The 17157-nt window shown below is 41.7% G+C and overlaps 1 protein-coding gene across 1 annotated transcript in view; it reads right to left on the bottom strand.

Annotated features, from left to right (window-relative positions):
• Positions 1-16927, bottom strand: part of TMEM120B (transmembrane protein 120B) — a 41145-nt gene extending 24218 nt beyond the window's left edge. Inside the window, exons 1-5 of the mRNA XM_050923951.1 lie at positions 16786-16927; positions 7218-7336; positions 3649-3765; positions 2764-2823; positions 227-322 (exon numbers count right to left, since the gene is read on the bottom strand). Of these exons, the coding sequence (XP_050779908.1) occupies positions 227-322; positions 2764-2823; positions 3649-3765; positions 7218-7336; positions 16786-16854 (461 nt within the window). The 5' untranslated portion in view covers positions 16855-16927. The remainder of the gene's footprint in view (positions 1-226; positions 323-2763; positions 2824-3648; positions 3766-7217; positions 7337-16785) is intronic.
• Positions 16928-17157: the final 230 nt, after the last annotated feature.

Here is a 17157-nt window from a genome sequence, read left to right as displayed (position 1 = left end):
AAGAAAATGGGACTACTCACAAGTGTAAGTGTTTTCAGGATCAGCACTATGATTTATCTTGACAGCACCCCTTAACTCTGTACTCTGCACTGATCACAATACAGTTAACGGTTTTGTTTAACAACTTCCGATATTGAGATGCAGAGAATATAGTGGATTCTAACTAAGCATTCAACACTATGTTTTTATTTAAAATGTTTAATCAGAAATAAAAGTATTGCCTTACCTGTAATGAAGAATAAACCTGCATGCTACAGCACCAAGTAACAAGATTATTGTCAAATAAAGTTTGAACTTCTCATATTCATCTTTGTAGGCAAACCTGGGATGACAAAATAATGTAAAAGCATTAATATTTCTGCCATTAAAAACAAGTAAAACATCTACATATTTGTGGTTTTCAAACTGGTTTACACTGTACAAGTAGAGTTCCCATTCTACATACGTGTAGTACACTTAACACACTATCTGTCCAAAGACAAAAAACGTCTTTAACTAATATTCATAGAGTTTTTTCTTGGGTGCTTTTCTTGTCAACTGTCATGGGGGAGGCGGGGGCAGGGCACACACACAAAAACAAGCTTTCAAGTAATCCTGAAGAACATTCCTCCCACATCTGTCCCCTCACCCCAAAAACAAAACAAAAATAAAAAAAAACCAACCACCACCCAAAACCACAACATAGCCCTCACTCTTCCATTTCCCCCCCACCCCCATTGAGAAAATGCAAGCATGGTATAATAGAAGACCTTTGTACTTATATGGCACCACTGAGAGAGGCTTCACTTTATTAAAGCTCTATGTTAACATGAATTAATTCAATTTCAATATCCTGCGAGATAGTAAATATTATTAGACTACTTCCTTCTGTATGGTGATAGTGGAACAGTGAAAGCAACGATGTGACTACAGCTGGATCTTAAGGTCTCTTATTCAGTTCAGAGCAGGGTTGCCACCTGAATGGCTGTGACTCCTTCAGGATGAGCAATCATCCGATGTGATGTTGCCGACAGTTTGTACCATGCCACGGTCATAGTCTGGTGATTCCCTCACTTTCCGCCTATGGAGTAAGTATGCATATCTTCCATGTCAGGTGCAGATATGATTTATAGCTGTGCCTACGTGCCGTGGGGAGAAGCCCAGCACTTGCACAGTTGGGGTCACGGATGAGATTTCTGTTTGGTATGTTGGCAGCCGCCCAGGCTTCAGACCATCTTCTGCAAACATCTTTATCTTCTGCTAGGAGGGCTGTGGCACAAGACCAGAAGGGTTTTCTCAACGTTAGTCAGTGGCGGGGGTGTGGGTGCGTGTGTTTTCTAAGTCATGGTGGAGCAGTAGTGTGGTATTTGCCACAATCTTTATGTTCTCTCTAACTGTTGCAGCAGCTTGTCAGATATTTGCTGGCATAATGTTAGCCAATGACAATAGCCATGAGGTTGCTGCTGATTATGCAAAGAGCAACATTAATTTCTGTGTCCTCTAAAACAGTGCACGGGCTTTGGCTCCAAATTGGGGCACAATATTCTGCTGTGGAATGGAGAAGGGCTAGTGTCAATAGTTGGGGTATGCAGGTGTTGCTTCCCCAAGATGTTCTTAAAAGTTTCTGTATGATGTTGACCCTGGCCTTCATTTTCCTTTTGGTTTGTTCAAGGTGGCGACGGAAGCTGAATGTGCAGTCCAGGGTTATCCAGGATTATGATCATACATCAACAGTGACCCACAGAAATTGATATTTAATGTCTTCTTGGCCTGCCTATTATTCAAATGGAAAGCTGAGACCACTGTTTGAGGCATTTGGCTTTAAACGCCTTATAAATCTGTTTCCAGGTGTTTAAAGTCCTGTTCTAGAACCTTTTCTGAGGTTTCAAATGAGGAAGCCTGAGTAGCCAGTGCAATGTCATCCATGTACATGAACTTGTGGGAGGATGTTGGTGGAATATTGCTGGCTGAAAAGTGCTGGAGCTAGAACGGACTCTTCAGGGAGTCTGTTCAGTCTTTGCAGGCTGCTGACAGCATCCCTGAGATACACCATGAATATTACTAATTTTATACTTCAATTAACCAAGATGAAACAGGTTGAGGTGAAGACAGAACCAGAGCTTAGGTACCCCAACTGCAAACACATCACATTTCTACTCAAAACTATAATTAAACTTCCAATTCTAGGGTCATACTCTGTCCTCAGCAACACCAGTCCTTAACATGGTCGCACAACAGGGATTCACACAGCAAATACCTTGAAGACAATGGTGTTACGGATGTTTAACTGGAGGTCACAGTCTGGTCTGCAGATTCTTTATTACAGATGATTAGGTACAAGCCAGAGAGAACCCAGCTTAATTAAAATTTGAAGGGCTAGTTTCAGGACTGGCAGGTACATATATATTTTTCTTCTTTTCTATTTATAAATGGATCAAATTTTCCCTGGAAGCCATTGAGAGCCAATATAGCTGGAATCACACTGCTATTTATACAGTTCCAAAACAAAAAAAAGGCACAATTTATGCTCTTCTTCACTATTAAGTCCATGTGCATAGCCCCCAAATATTAGACTAGTTGTTTGAAAACAAGTTGTCAGATTTATCCATGGTGTAATTCCGCTGAATTCACAATATTTTGAATAGTACATAGCTCTATTGATTGATCTTGCAAGGCCAATACCCTGCTCATGCAATGGAAAAAAATCACCTATGCCATACTTAAACATCTGTCTTCTACTAACTGGGAAGAACTGTAAAAAAGAAGAACAAAAAAAACACTTACTTTGCCTGATTACTTAGAAGAGTTACATTCACATTTCCCAGCACCAGATTCAAGTACAAACTGAAAGACAAAACATCCAAAAGGCAGATCAGTCCATTTAATTTTAATACAAAAGAACCACTGCCCTGCAGGCTAGATTTAGAGAGACGATCCAATTCCGATAAGCAATATTGTATATTTTGGTCTAAATTTTTAATTATAGCAAGAGATAAAACTACAGAAATTTATTTAAAATGCAGATGGTGCCCTAGGAATACATATCAGTGCTCTCTTCAAATTGATCCTCAATATTAATTGGTGATTGGTTCGCTTTTTTAAAAATCAAACATTTTAATGAGTAAGACAGATAAAAAGTTTCTGGTGGAAGGCCTCTTTACTCTCTGTAGTGTTAGGGATCAGGAGAAATTATGAATTAACAATCAGAACAATCAGGGGCGCGGAAACTGGATTAATATTTTCACAGCAAGATAGCTACATCTGCAAGAAGCAGCCCATGAATGGCATCTCAGTACTGTTAAGATAGAGTACCACAGTTGAGAGCTCTCTTGGTACCAAAGAGCAATATGATTATACTGTAATACGGAAGTGTTTACATGAATATTCTGAATAACGAAGTTCCAGGTTAGTCAAGCCTTAGAGCCAATAGAGTCTCTTTCAAAAGTGAAATTTACTTCTGATTCATCTTTCCCTCTCCATTTCAATCCTCCCGCAAGCATGGATGTGATTAAACATCAGTCTATTGTGCTACCTACCATATTACCCTTCCATTTACCTTATACTTTCCTCTCATTCTTTGCAGATATATCTGTTAAATTCTTTTCTAAAAGACACATTGATCTAAAAACTTGTAACAGCTTTACATTAGGAAGATTAATAAATACATACCCATTTCTCTTTGGTAAATAGGCTTCCATGTCAAAGAAAATATTTTGCCTGTCTTTGATCTGGGCGTTAATTTGCTGTATGAGATCAGATTCTTCAGGACTAGACGTGCGTTTGCACCTGTGAGGATGGTGAAAACACAGATCCCTTTTTACAAAATGTATTTTAAAGGGGATAAAACCAGCTTAAACACGGCAACTTTTTTTTGTTGTTGTTTAAATAAAGGTATTTCCTTACTAGCACTTCTAACAGCAAGAGCTTACCTTTAAACTTTGGTTGTTACAGATGAAAAAAAGAAATTCCTTTCCTCTGTTTACGCTCTCTCTTTACTTTTACACTATGTTCAGCTTAAGCAACAGAAAGACTAGTCAATGATTATAACCTAATGTGAAAAGTTCTGATCAATTTCGCTTTTTGTTTCTCAGTTCATTAGCAGGATTCCGTTATGTTTCGATCCCAAAAAACTGCTAAGTAATGTTATGAATCCCTTTTCAAAGGGAACTTTTCATTATCTTTAATTTTTTAAAAATATAGTCTTACAGAAGTTTTATAAAAGCTTGCTTTTAAAAATTCTAAACTGATCTGAGCATGCCTTTACATTGAAAAATCTCTATCCAGACCATAAACTTAATAAAAGGCAATCTGAAAGCGGGGGGGGGGGGACAAAAAACCCCAACAAACCCATGCTGTATAGCCTTTCAAAGTGACGACATACATCCTACAGAGCCCCAAGTGAAAGGACGTTAAACTAATTTAATCCAAGAGATCGATTTGGTCCCTACACAATTAATGGTACATTAGATGGAGGAAGGCAGGGGAAAAGGACCACCCGATCAGCTCTTCCTGCAGTGTCTCCTCTATTGACAACAGCAGCTCTGGAGACAGCAGGTGGTGCCAGTTTAAGCACTGCTGAATACAGACAATATAGAGCAATAGAAGGGCTTTTCATTAACTACTTTGTGACTCTAACTTCAATCATACTGCTGCTCAATACACAATTCTTATGGATGGATGGAAGAGATAAGTGCTGAAATAGTGCAATGGTGGATATTTTAAAAAAAAACCTCTAAAATAGATTGTCATACGGAGCTCAATGCTTTGTACCAAAGGAGAGAGAATTTGAGGGGGGTGAGAAGGAGGGACAAATTTCATCTGCGAACTATAATAGCAAGATGACACTTCTGTGGATTTTTAAAGTTACTGCCCAGCTCTACTAAAAGACTATTCCAGTTGCAACTGCCAACGTGTGAACAGATAGGGAACAGCCTGCCAGAGCTCAAAACACAGGGGAAAAATGCAGATTCCTTTTACTCCTGGGGGAATTCTGCACCACTACGTATACACAGAATGTATGTCTCCTGTAGATGTTTTTTTGCTTCCCCACAGAAAAGTTACTTTCTGACAAGGAAGCCACAAGAGCAGTCGGGCGATCCTCCCCAGCAGTGTGTTTTGGGTGCCCAAGGCAGCCGGCAGAGAGGTAAATTACTGTGGGGACATGGGGTGGGGCGGAGACCTGGCTGGTGGCTCCTATCCTATGCCAGGCTTAGCTGCTAGTCCCAGCCAGGCTGGGGAGGATGGGACTTCCTCTTCCTCTGCATGGCATCTGGGGCTGGGACAGACCCATCCCCAGATTTGTCCCCCAGTGGAAGGAAGCTCTGCAAACTCCCCACCCCCACCCCCTGCACCCATCACTCCTCAGCTGCAGGGGGAGGGATCGCTGTACAGGAAGCTTCTCTTCCATCTGCCCAAACCCCATGCATCCAGACCCCACTCATATCCTGACCCTCCTGCTGAGCCTCTCCCCCACATACACAACCCCTCCGATGAGCCCCACTGCACCTGGACTACCCCGATGAGCCACCCACACTTGGATCCCCACCCCACCGAGCCCCAACCAGCTACATCTGGATCCCCACTGAACTGAGCCCCACTCCCTCAGCATCTGGACCTCCCACTGAGCCCCCCACACCCTCAAACTGAGCCCCAACCACCTTCTCACCTGGACCCTTTGACAGAGTCCCATTACCACTGCACCCAGAACCATCCCCAACAAGCCCCTGTGCATCCAGATCCTCCCTGCAGCCAGATCCCCTGCTGAGCCACCCACACCCAGATTGCCCCACACAGAACCTTCTCAACTCACACCTGGATTCCCCCACACTAGGCCCCTCCACACTTGGGTCCTGCCTTGCTGAGCCTGCCTGCCAACACCTGATGTATCTGGCACAGAGGGAGCAGGGCCCTGGGGTGTTTCTGGGGCAGGCTAGGTCCTTGCGCTGTGTCAGGGTTGGGTGCAACCTCACCGCTGAGTCCATGTCCGGGGGTGGAGCCGCACAGTGATCTCCCACCTCTGTGCAGCCAGTGGCCTGTGCTCCTCTGTGCCATGCTGGAGCCTCCACATTTATTTGACAAATAAAATTTGCAGAATTTTAAAATATTCTGTGCAGAATTTTTTTTTTTTTGGGGGGGGGGGGGATGCAGAATTTTTAATTTTCTGGCGCAGAATGCCCTCAGGAGTATTCCTTTGTAGCGGTAAAACAGAAAGAAAGGGGAGTTCCTCTTTCAACATTTGCCACTTAAGTACTTGGAAATGGGACAATAAATTGGATCACATCAGGAAATTCTGAAAAGGAAATATTAGTAGACGATAACTAAAAGTCTATGTAGTAGAACACTATCAGTTCCTCATCTCCTTCTCTATAAACATGTACCTTAGTCTGGAGGTTAATCAATGCTTACATATGATGTAACACTGACAGTACACTCAAAGATAAATATTTAATGAATTGGGAAGCAAATGTTAACCAATACAAATATTGCAATCTTCCTGTTTTAGAAGTATATTAATGTCTCTAATAAGCCAGAAGAGATGCCCCATATATTTATCTCTAAATGTTAAATCATCATAGTGTTTCTGTAAATTTGGCAAGAACATAGCTTTACCGTTGCAGGTTTTTGGGCTTAAAAATATTCCCATGCTACATGTGATTTGTCATAGCCTATAATTTATGGGAAAATGGGTAAAACAAAAATTGATGTGAAAACTGGAAATAGCCTGCAATCTTGAGAGACACTAAAGGCAATATTTTTAGCTTCGTGCCAATGGAATTAAGCACACAGGTCCTGTTGTTGGTGGGAGCTGAGTATCCAAGCACCACATTGGAAGAATACCATTGAAGATTAAAATTTACCTTTATATGCAACCACATTGCTACCAACGAATTCACATGACTTTTCCATAGTTAGAAGGAACTGAGTTTTATCTTACTAATAAAACTACAGGTAACAAGCTGATGGCACTGCAGTCCTATAGTATAAAAATATTCCTATAACAAAATATATTGTAGGGAGCAATTCTGTACTGGTTCCTGAAGGATACACTAGATGATCTAGTTGGTCTTTTCTACTTCTATGAATCTATAATGGTAGTAGTTAAATTAAAATTTACACAGCTGTGATAACCTAAGGCTGCTCGCTTTTTAGGAGACTGGACATGCAGCAAAATAATAATTATAAACCTGTATTTCAGTCACTCGGGGACTCCCTCCCCCGCCCCAAGCCTATCCCATTACCGTTGGAGGCTGTATTTCAAGTCTTTTAATTTCCTCTTCTGTTTATGAATGGAGCTGCTGCATGCAGTCTGCAAGTTATTGAGTTCTTCAAGTTTCTGTCTATAGACCTTGTGAGTTTCCTACAAGAGAGCAGAGAAAACAGGCAGAAAGAAGATGCAATCTCTAAGTCAGAAAAACTTCTGGAGAAAAATACAAAACAAAAACAAGGCACATCCTGTTTTTCTGAGAGAGCAGAGGCCCAAGTTGCTTCTCCAGCTTTCTCCTGCCTGCCTAAGGAACAGGTTTGCCTGTAATTGTGGGTGCTATTTTTACCATACAACCTAGTTTTGAGACTATTAACATCTGCATCTCCCAGTGATTTCAACTGGAGCTGTGGGTCCTCACCACCACCACCAAAAACAAAAGTAACTTTAATGATTTTGATGTCATTTCTGCTGGGGAAGGCATCTGCTGCTGAAATATGGCCAACTGCTCCATTTATCATAAATTGGTTTCATTCTATGAAAGTTTCTCAGGATACCTATGGCGCATAGATGCCCAGTCCAAGTGATTATAAAACTTCACTTAAAAAATAAAAAGCCTATATAAAGAGGAGGAGGAATGTCTCCTATTTTCTTCATTTCCCTTGCTGTTACTGAGAATGTCATTTATACTTCATAATGAGCTTTTCCACTCAAAAAAAAATCTCCTCCTCCTGTCTGATCCTTCAGTACAGTCATAATCCTATGTTCCATCCCAATCTGTTTCTGTGAAATGGCTGGTTAAATGACAGATCAAGGACTCCAATTTCACTGTACAATAAAATGGGAGATGAAGAGCTAGGAAGAAAAGAGGAAAACAGATCTTGTTTAAAACATAAAACCTTTACCACTTTTGCTAATTACACAAATGTGAATGACTAGTAACCAGTACCATATTCTGATTAACAGATATAGTTTGAATGAAGTCTGCCATTCCCTGCAGCCTGACAGGCTCTCTTTAAAGAAGAGCCTCCTCATCACAACCCGTTATGTTTTCACTTTCTGAATCCAGAAATTACTGTTTGACTGGCTTTTCCACTGCCAGTGAGCAAATCTGCACGTTCCTCACACCTACCCACACCCCTCATTTTAGCTTGCAGGCTAATGTGGTAATATCTTCACTCTTAATGTTGGTTTTATTGCCCTTGCTGAATTAGTCTGGCACAAAAGTACACATTAAAGCTGCTTCAACACTGTCATTCACCACATCATGGACACACCAGCTGGCTGAAGCTAAACCCAAACAAGACAGAGGTTATGCCGGTGGACCCAGGAAAGAACTTTGAAGAGTTTGCAGCTATGGTGCAGTCTCATTTGGTTGAAGGTATACAGCCACAATTGGTCAGTTCATTCTGTACCTAAGGAATGCTCCTGGATTCCTACTGGCACTAAGCTCTCACATTGCAGCATCCACGAATAATGCTTTCTACCATCTCCAGTCGGCTAGAAAACAGCATCCAATCCTAACGAATGATAACTTGGCCTCAGTTATTCAAGTCTTCATCACCTCTCAGTTGGACTAAAGCAATGTGATATACCTGGGCATGAAGCCTTCAGCTCTTAGGACGCTCCATCTGATACAGAATGCTGCAGTATATCACCTTACCAACAAACACATCAAACCCATCCTCTACTCGCTATGCTGGCTTCCCATAGAATATCAAATCACGTTCATGGTCTCTGTCCTGATCTTCAAGATACACTGGGCCCAGGTCATCGAGTAGCTAAAAGATCAACTAAACCTCTGAGATGAGGACCACGAGTGATAGCTTGCCTCCTCTAGCACATTGTAGAAAGTTGCATTAAGGCTGAAGTTCCATGCTGCAGAAGACAGAACTTTCTCAGGGGCCAGTGAAGTGAACACCTACAGGAACTAAGGAGCATCAAAAACTTCACCAACTTCCACTCCAAGTGCAAGGCATATTTCTTTAACTTTGCCTTCTCTATCAAACATATGGGGCAACACAGATTTTTGTGAAATATTAAAAAAAAATTCCAAAGACAAGACACTACTGCAACACACTTCTCCTCCAGGGAAAGAATGGGAGGGATCACACACGACAGATGTAGTCATATCACTTAGTGCTCAGCTGCTATGGTGACAAGTGTGATAAGAACTTATACAGAACAGTTATGTCTAACAACCATCTGACATAGCTTTCTCCCAGGTCCTCCTAACCTGGAGTGAAAGTGGTTGATCCCATCCACAACAGTCAGAAAACCAAGCTCAACATCAGTCATGGCAAACCATGATACATATTGGTTAGAACGCCACACACTGTCTGCTTTGTTAAAATAGATGTTCTACTCTGCTGACTGCATCCCCACCAGCAAGACAACTGTTTTCAACACAGCCTGAAGACATGACACAATACACCCTGGACAAGCACAACTCATTTCATGGTATAGACACCAAATCTTGTCCAAACTAGGTCAGAAGCCCTTTTTAAAATACAGTTCCAGCCAGACTCCATTTTCATCTATACACAGTATGATCACAAGCCAAACAGCAACTGTGCTATGAACTAGCTGAGGGAAGTTTGTCTATAAAGAGTTCTGCAAGCCTGTTTCTAAGTGTGTAAACAACACAAAATGCCTGGACACAGAATACACTGGACACAGAAAGGGGTCGAATACTACGAAAAGGTAACTACCCATTTCTGAACAGAATCTTTATTACATATACATTTCTGTAATGCCAGTGAGCATAGCTGTTGTAGCTGGCAGAGTTCTGATTTGAACATAAAGGGTGTTCCCCTTACATTTATAATTAACCCCACTTTTTTTTTTTTTTTTTTTTTTTTTTTTACCTCCCACAAAAGTCAACACAACACATTAGACAGAGCCTTACTATACACACAGTTATGGCAAATACATTGCCCAAGATTTTCAAAAAAATATCTGTCCCTACAGTTAGGCTACAAGTTCATCCTTAGGCACCAAAATAAGTAGCCTGATCTTCAGAAATGCTGAGCACCCAGCAGTGCCAACTGACTTCAAATGGCACTTCTGGATGGCCCAAGTTTCAAAAATCTTGAACACTTATTTTGGTGCCTAAATCCAATTTTATGCTGCCAATTTAAAATCTAAGTCATTGCTTTATAAGATTTTGGACTCAGGGAAGAGGAAGGGGTTAAATGTATAAATAAGATGGATCAATTGTTCTCCATGTCCACACAGGGCAGGACAAAAGTAATTGGTTTGCAACAAGGGAAAATTAGGTTAGATGTTGGGGAGGGACTTTCTAACTATAAAGCATAGTTAAGCATCAGCATGGGTTATAGTTTTAAGAACAAGTTAGACAAACATCTGCCAAGGATGTCGTAGGTATACTTAATCCTGCCTCACATGAGGAGATGGACTAGATGACCTCTTAAAGTCCATTCCAGAACTACATTTCTATTATTCTATATTTGCATTGCAGGTCTATCCACTAATCACACTTCAAGTAAAGATCAAAGGGAGTTCAATTATACATTTGCCAGTTTTCTTAAGATCATTCAGCAGTACTTAGTGCAGTAAAAATACACAGAAAAAAAATTTGCTTCTTTTCTCATAAGGGTTTAACACATGTTCACTATATATACACACACAATCCGAATGCAACACAAATTGTACTGTATACACTGGATTTCAGTTTCAAAACCCTCTGTAAGTAGTGGCAGCAAAGCCATAATCAAAATAACTATCTATCTCCAGGACTGGATACAGCCCCTCAAATTAATTTTTAAGAATCAGTTCTTTAATGGAAAGCAGTTTAAATATTAACTAATTCTGCTTCTCTTGAGCTTGTGCAATCAATTCTTTTAACTTTTTATTTTTTTAACCAGACAATGTAAACAAAGTTAATTTCCAAAGGGAGTTAAAATGTTCTTGAATATATTACACTCTGACTCTGCCTTAACTTCCCTTGAAAGACTTTAATTAAAAACACATAGATGTAAAAGATTGCGAGGTCCACAGCTGCAGGAAAGCAGACAATTGTTGTAAAATCCACATCAATGTCCATTAGAAATGGTTTAAAAAAAAAAAAGAGAACCTATTTACTCGTTAAGAAATATATGGGGAAAGTTTACAAAAGGGTCCCTTTTTGCAGTTCAGTGGGTGCATGACTCCTATTACGTTAGCTAGCATAATCCAAAGGTCAAATACGTCCCTGGACCTTGTAACTTGAGTGCATAACTTTCTATGTGGAAAACTCTTTGCTGATCATTTAAGGACTTTAGCTTCTCAGGAGAAAGGCACCTGTGTGAAGCTGATAAGCTCCGCAGAGTTGTAAATACTGCAACTTTCCTTGAGTTCATAAGCTCTGCAGTGTCATGGGCTCAACGATTACCCATTTATACAAATGGAAGCCATCTTTCCCTACATATTTAGGAAATCAAACTTGCATTCTGAGTGTAAATTGTGACCATAATATGATAGCACATTTAAATTTGTGGTTTTTTTAATTAGGTCTGTTCTTCTACTGCACACACACTCTTGATTAATTAGGCTTGTGCATGGCACATGTACACAGATACACATATACCTACTTACCTCACAGAGCTATTGCAAGGCTTATTTAGCTGGTATATAAAGACCAGCAATATGCTGATCTACTTAGTAGACAGAGATAAATTGTGTGCACATATGCATGTGTATGCACCCGCACATGATTATTTAGTCACTATGGGGAAAAATCCTTACCCCATCCCTTCCATAGCTGTATGAGGCCCAGCTAGGCAGTAGAACTGGTATGGCTGTGCCATGCAGGGCTGGAAGGAAGAAAGCAGGTTGCCAGGAGCACATGCCATGAGGTTCAGCATTTTCTGCGCATCAGAATTGTGCTCCTCAAGGTTCTAGCGTGGAGGTGTGCCTTGGGGTCCAAAACTATATAGATCCATGGGCTCCTCCCTTCCAGTCAATTAACTCAAAAACACTTTACAAACATTTAGTCTCAACATCTCTCCTACATGTACAGATTGGGAAACCAAGGCATGGTAACTAGTAATTTAGGGTGCTCAGCTTCAGACAGCTTAAAGAGGCCTCATTTCTAGAGAGCAGATGATCAGCACTTGGGGGGGGCCTTTAAGATGTCTGAAGTATGGTACTCAAAAATCACTACTCACTTTTGAAATTAACATGTAAGTTACTTGCTCAAGGTCACCCATCAAGTCAGTAGCACACGAATAAACAGAATCCAAGAGTTTTATTAAATTATTTGTGTTACCATAGCACCACGGGGCCCTAATCATGGCTCAGGACCATGGACCAGCCATGGTACAAACAGAACAAAAAGTCAGTCCCTTCCCCAGAGATCTTACAATCTGAGTATAAGACAAGAGACAACAGGTGATACATTACAGACAGGGAAAACTATGAGATAGTCTTGATCATCATAATAGGCAGAGTTTACAGGGAATTCCTCCCAAGAAGGAGGGACAGCACAAAGGTGCTTGTTTGAAAATGTAACTAGTGCATGATGGAAGCTGGCACTGTTGATGAGTCAGAGACAGAGTCAGCCTCTAAACAGCAAATGAGAGATAACAGGTAGAGTGGGGGATGTCCATGAAAGGCCTTGAAGGTAAAGTCAAAGTAGCTTGTTTGATGCAACAGAGAAGGGGGAGACAGCGGAGGGACAAAAGAGTCAAAGACCAGCCTACGGAAGTTATCCTTCCAGCAGCATTCTGAATGAGTGACGCAAGGCAGCATTTGTGAAGGCCAGAGAAAAGGGTGTTGCAGCATTAGAGCCACAAGATGATAAGAGCCTATATGAGAGCGTGGATGGATTGGAAAGCCCACATCTTAGAAATGTTATGCATAAGGCCCTACTAAATCATGGTCCATTTTGGTCAATTTCACAGTCATAGGATCATAAATTTCATGATTTCAAATATTTAAATCTGAAATTTTACAGTGTAGTAACTGTAGGGATCCTGACCCAAAAGAGGGTTATGGGGGACTCATAAGGTTATTGTAGGAGGGTCACAATATTGCCACTGTTACTTCTGTGCTGCTGCCTTCAGAGCTGGGTGGTCCAAGAGTGGCGGTTGCTGGCCAAGGGCCCAGCTCTGAAGTCAACAGCACAGAAGTAAGGGTGGCAATACCATACCATGCCATCCTTACATCTGCACAGCTACTGGCGGCAGCAGTGCCATCAGAGCTGGGTGCCCGGTCAACAGCCACTGCTCTCTGGCCACACAGCAATGCAGAAGTAAGAGCGGCAAAACTGTGACACCCCCCCCACCCACACAATAACCTTTCGACCCACCCCCGCCTGATTTTGGTCATCACCCTTAGAATTAGGAGTGTTGGGGGGAAAAGAATAGATTCTTCTTCTGCAGTAAAAGGAAACCATCTCCCAGGGAGCGGTGACCAAGTCCCCCCGCTTTAACAGAAAAGACAACACTTCTTTTTGACAGCTCTGAAAACAAGATTGATTTCTGGCCATCTCTGTATCTGGAATACATCTGGTAGAACCTAAATGTCCAGCTCTCATTTCTAGTCATAGGAGATGTGTTTACTGAGGGCACCAGCTGTGGTGTTCTGGATGCGAGGAAGTTAAGCAGCTGAAATCTGGATATGGTTAATTATGCACCACTTCCAGAGCTTTATAACTTCAGCACACAAGGAGAGGGATCTTGCTTCTCCTTGCTTGTTGATGTAAAACATGCAGGATATGTTGTTCATGATGTTGATTGCTTTGCCCTCGAAGAAGGGCAGGAAATTGAGGCACGCATTTCTGACTCTCCTAAGCTCCACCAGACTGATGTGGAGACTAGTTTCGTGGACTTTCTACCTGCCCTGAAAAGTGCGGGTGCCAAGGTGGGCTCTCCACCCTAGCAGGCATCCATCCATCATTAGAGTCACTGATGGGGTTGGGCAGAAGAAAGGGATACCTGCACAGACATGGAGTTGCTGATTCCACCAGTTTAGGGAGTTCTTTACTCGCAAGGAGACCAACACCTGCCTGTCCAATGCATCCCTGGTCGGAGAATAGGAAGTCCTCAACGAACTTTTGAAGAAGCAGAGGTGTAGCCTTGCATGATTGGTCACAAAGGTGCACGCTGCCGTATGGCCAAGGAGTTGAAGACAGTTCCTTACTGATGTCTGAGGGCTTCCCCAAATTGTCCCTACCAGACCTGACAGAGACTCAAATCTGTCTAAAGAGAATATGCTCCAGCTGTCACCAAGTCCCAGTATGACCCTATGAACTGTGTTCCTAACAACTCTAAACTAACTAGACTAGAATAATTATTTATTCAGTACTGTGACTTGTAAGAAACGTGATTTGCAATAAAAGTGATTTGCCAAATTGGAATTTGGTGGAGCGCTGGGGCTCATACACTTACTCTTGCAAGTAGTACTGCAGGGACTTTAATTATCTTAGAAGCTTAGGGTGCTATCTTGATATGAGAACTAAATAACTTTTCATTTAACAAGACAACAACAAAAAAACCTCAACACGCCTCCTCACCACATACAAATACAGTGCCTTTACATACATACATCCCATGGTTCCTCATGCCAGACACTGAGGCTATGTAGGAACATGTGGGCAAACTGCCCTCAGTTCCTTCTCTACACTATTGTGTAGTGTAGAGCTGGTAAATAATGAGCCTAGTTTTCACCATGTATGTAGATGCATTTAGATATAGACAGACAGAGATCCACAGCATAAATAGGGCACCATTTGTAATCTATCTTGCATACAAAAAGTGCTACAGAAACTACATATTCTATGCAATTTTCTGAGTATTACGCATTTCCCACCTCAGATACTTTACAGCAGCATCACATGAGCATAACATGTAAATTACATATCACATCTGCCTACTCAGGCTTGCTATTTAATTGTCATTTAATGCAGGCAATAATGCACTGAGACTCCTTCCTCACCTCCTTCCTTTCACATATATTCATACACAACCCTGCATTAAAGTTTCATCATTTTAATAAAAGGTCTAGAGCCATGTTTAGCAATGGTGTTACTCCAGCATTACCCCCAAGACTAGCCACTTCTATGCTGAAGTGCTACAGGATTCCCATGCTTACATCTGCATGAAATTTCTTTCTCAGCTTTTCTCCACACAGAATACAGCTACAGTAAGCAGCAGAAACAGCTTTTCTGCAATTTAAGAAATAACGTTAGAACCACAGACTAACTGGAAAGGATGTGCTAAGGTGAATGCCTCCTGTGTAGCTTGAAAGCTTGTCTCTCTCACCAACAGAAGTTGGTCCAATAAAAGATATTACCACATCCACCCTACCTCCTAATAAATTTTCAATGCCAAGAGGCAAAGTACAGCAGATTCCCTAAACAGCAACAGAAACCACAAGCTGTTAGAATCTGATCTTCTGGGAACCAAAATGCACTAATAGGAGTGAATCAAATTAAATTCAAGCATAATATAACAAAGAATAAAGCAGCATCTGGAAGAGTAATCATCATCAAGTGAACATCTTTTCATGTCTTATAATGTAAATTCCGCTCCCCCAGCAAATACAGACATGAAATATTGCTATTGAGATTTACAGGTGAACTAATAGAGGGGATGCCAAAAGAGCTTTAATTTGGCTGTTGCATTAAAAAACACAGAATAATTTAATTTTAGTATGAGTAAAGAAAATACTCTCTCATAACACTGCAATAATCACTCCATAAATAAAGTTAAATAATACACTCTCCAATGGGAACAAGTATCATGAGAAACTGAAAGGCTGACTAATGGACCCTAAAAAAGTTTAAGGATATTACCTACCACAGAAGTGTTTGTAGGCTTTTTTTAAATATTGCTTTTCAGTTAATTATTTCATCCCAAGCAGAAAGAAAATACATAAAAAGGAATAAATCCAAGAGCTTGTCAGAAACTGTTCAATAAAAAAAACAAAATCAGAATTATTTTTGTACAGAAAGTAATTTTCTCTAGAAAAAATAAAATCCTTAGGCAAGTAGTTTCTCTCCTCACTGACAAGCATTGCATCCGTGATCCAATGCGACTTTCTACAGCCTTTTACTTTCTCCAGAAAGTTATTAGCCACAGTGAGCAAAAGGAGGGCTACAGCTAGCGGATACACAGCATAAATCCTTCCATGCATGGCAAATCCCAAGGCTTTCCCTCCTCAGTTACCAATCACAGGCTTCCTCTAATGCAAGCCTAGGTTCATCTGATACTAGAGATAATCAGAAATGCCAGGTCTCACTCCAGCTGCAGAACGTGTCTCTCACAGGGGAAGGCCGAGGGACGATAATTCATTTCTAGACATTTTTTAAAAAGGACACCCCCATCCCAGCACGCTTCACCACCGATAAAAGTGGTGTGTTTGGGATTTTTAACAAGAGATTTTTCAAATCTCCTTCCCTCAGTCAGCATGACCCAGCTTGAGAGAGAGTCCTGCATTAGAAGCCCATTGGCTGTGATAGGGCGCGGTCCCAACCCTCTCTTAAAGCATAGCTCAGGGACACAAAGGGGTGTGGATACAGACACAGCAAAGCAAAAGCTTCCCCCCATCCCAAAGCAAAGCACCGGCTGGCCTCTTTGCAAAACCCTGCCGCTTCCCATCACCTGGAGCTGCTGAAATTCCTCTTCCAGCTCTCGCCACTCTCGCTGATACCTCTCCAGCTGCAGTAACATGGTGCAAGGGCAGTCAGCCCCAGGCGCGCTCAGCCCCTCCAGGAGGCTCCAGAGACCTAGGGTGATTTTCTAGCTGCTGCCCGAGCTTCCAGCTGGTCTTAGGGCCACGTGCACACCCTGTCCTGACGTCATCATGCGAACCCAGGGGTTGGGAGTGCTACTGAGCACGCGCGCTCCTATGCTCTGCTTATCACCCCTCCCCCATTTGGCCTATGCAAAAGAACAGCTGCGTGGTGCTGCTGCCGCCTTGTGTGAGTCTCTCTGCTGTAGCCGTGACTGTAATCTTTTGGCTAGTCTGCCCAT

The sequence above is a fragment of the Gopherus flavomarginatus genome, chromosome 15, assembly GCF_025201925.1.
Source record: "Gopherus flavomarginatus isolate rGopFla2 chromosome 15, rGopFla2.mat.asm, whole genome shotgun sequence".
Classification (NCBI taxonomy): Eukaryota; Metazoa; Chordata; order Testudines; family Testudinidae; genus Gopherus; species Gopherus flavomarginatus.
This window is presented reverse-complemented; position numbering and strand designations above follow the sequence as displayed.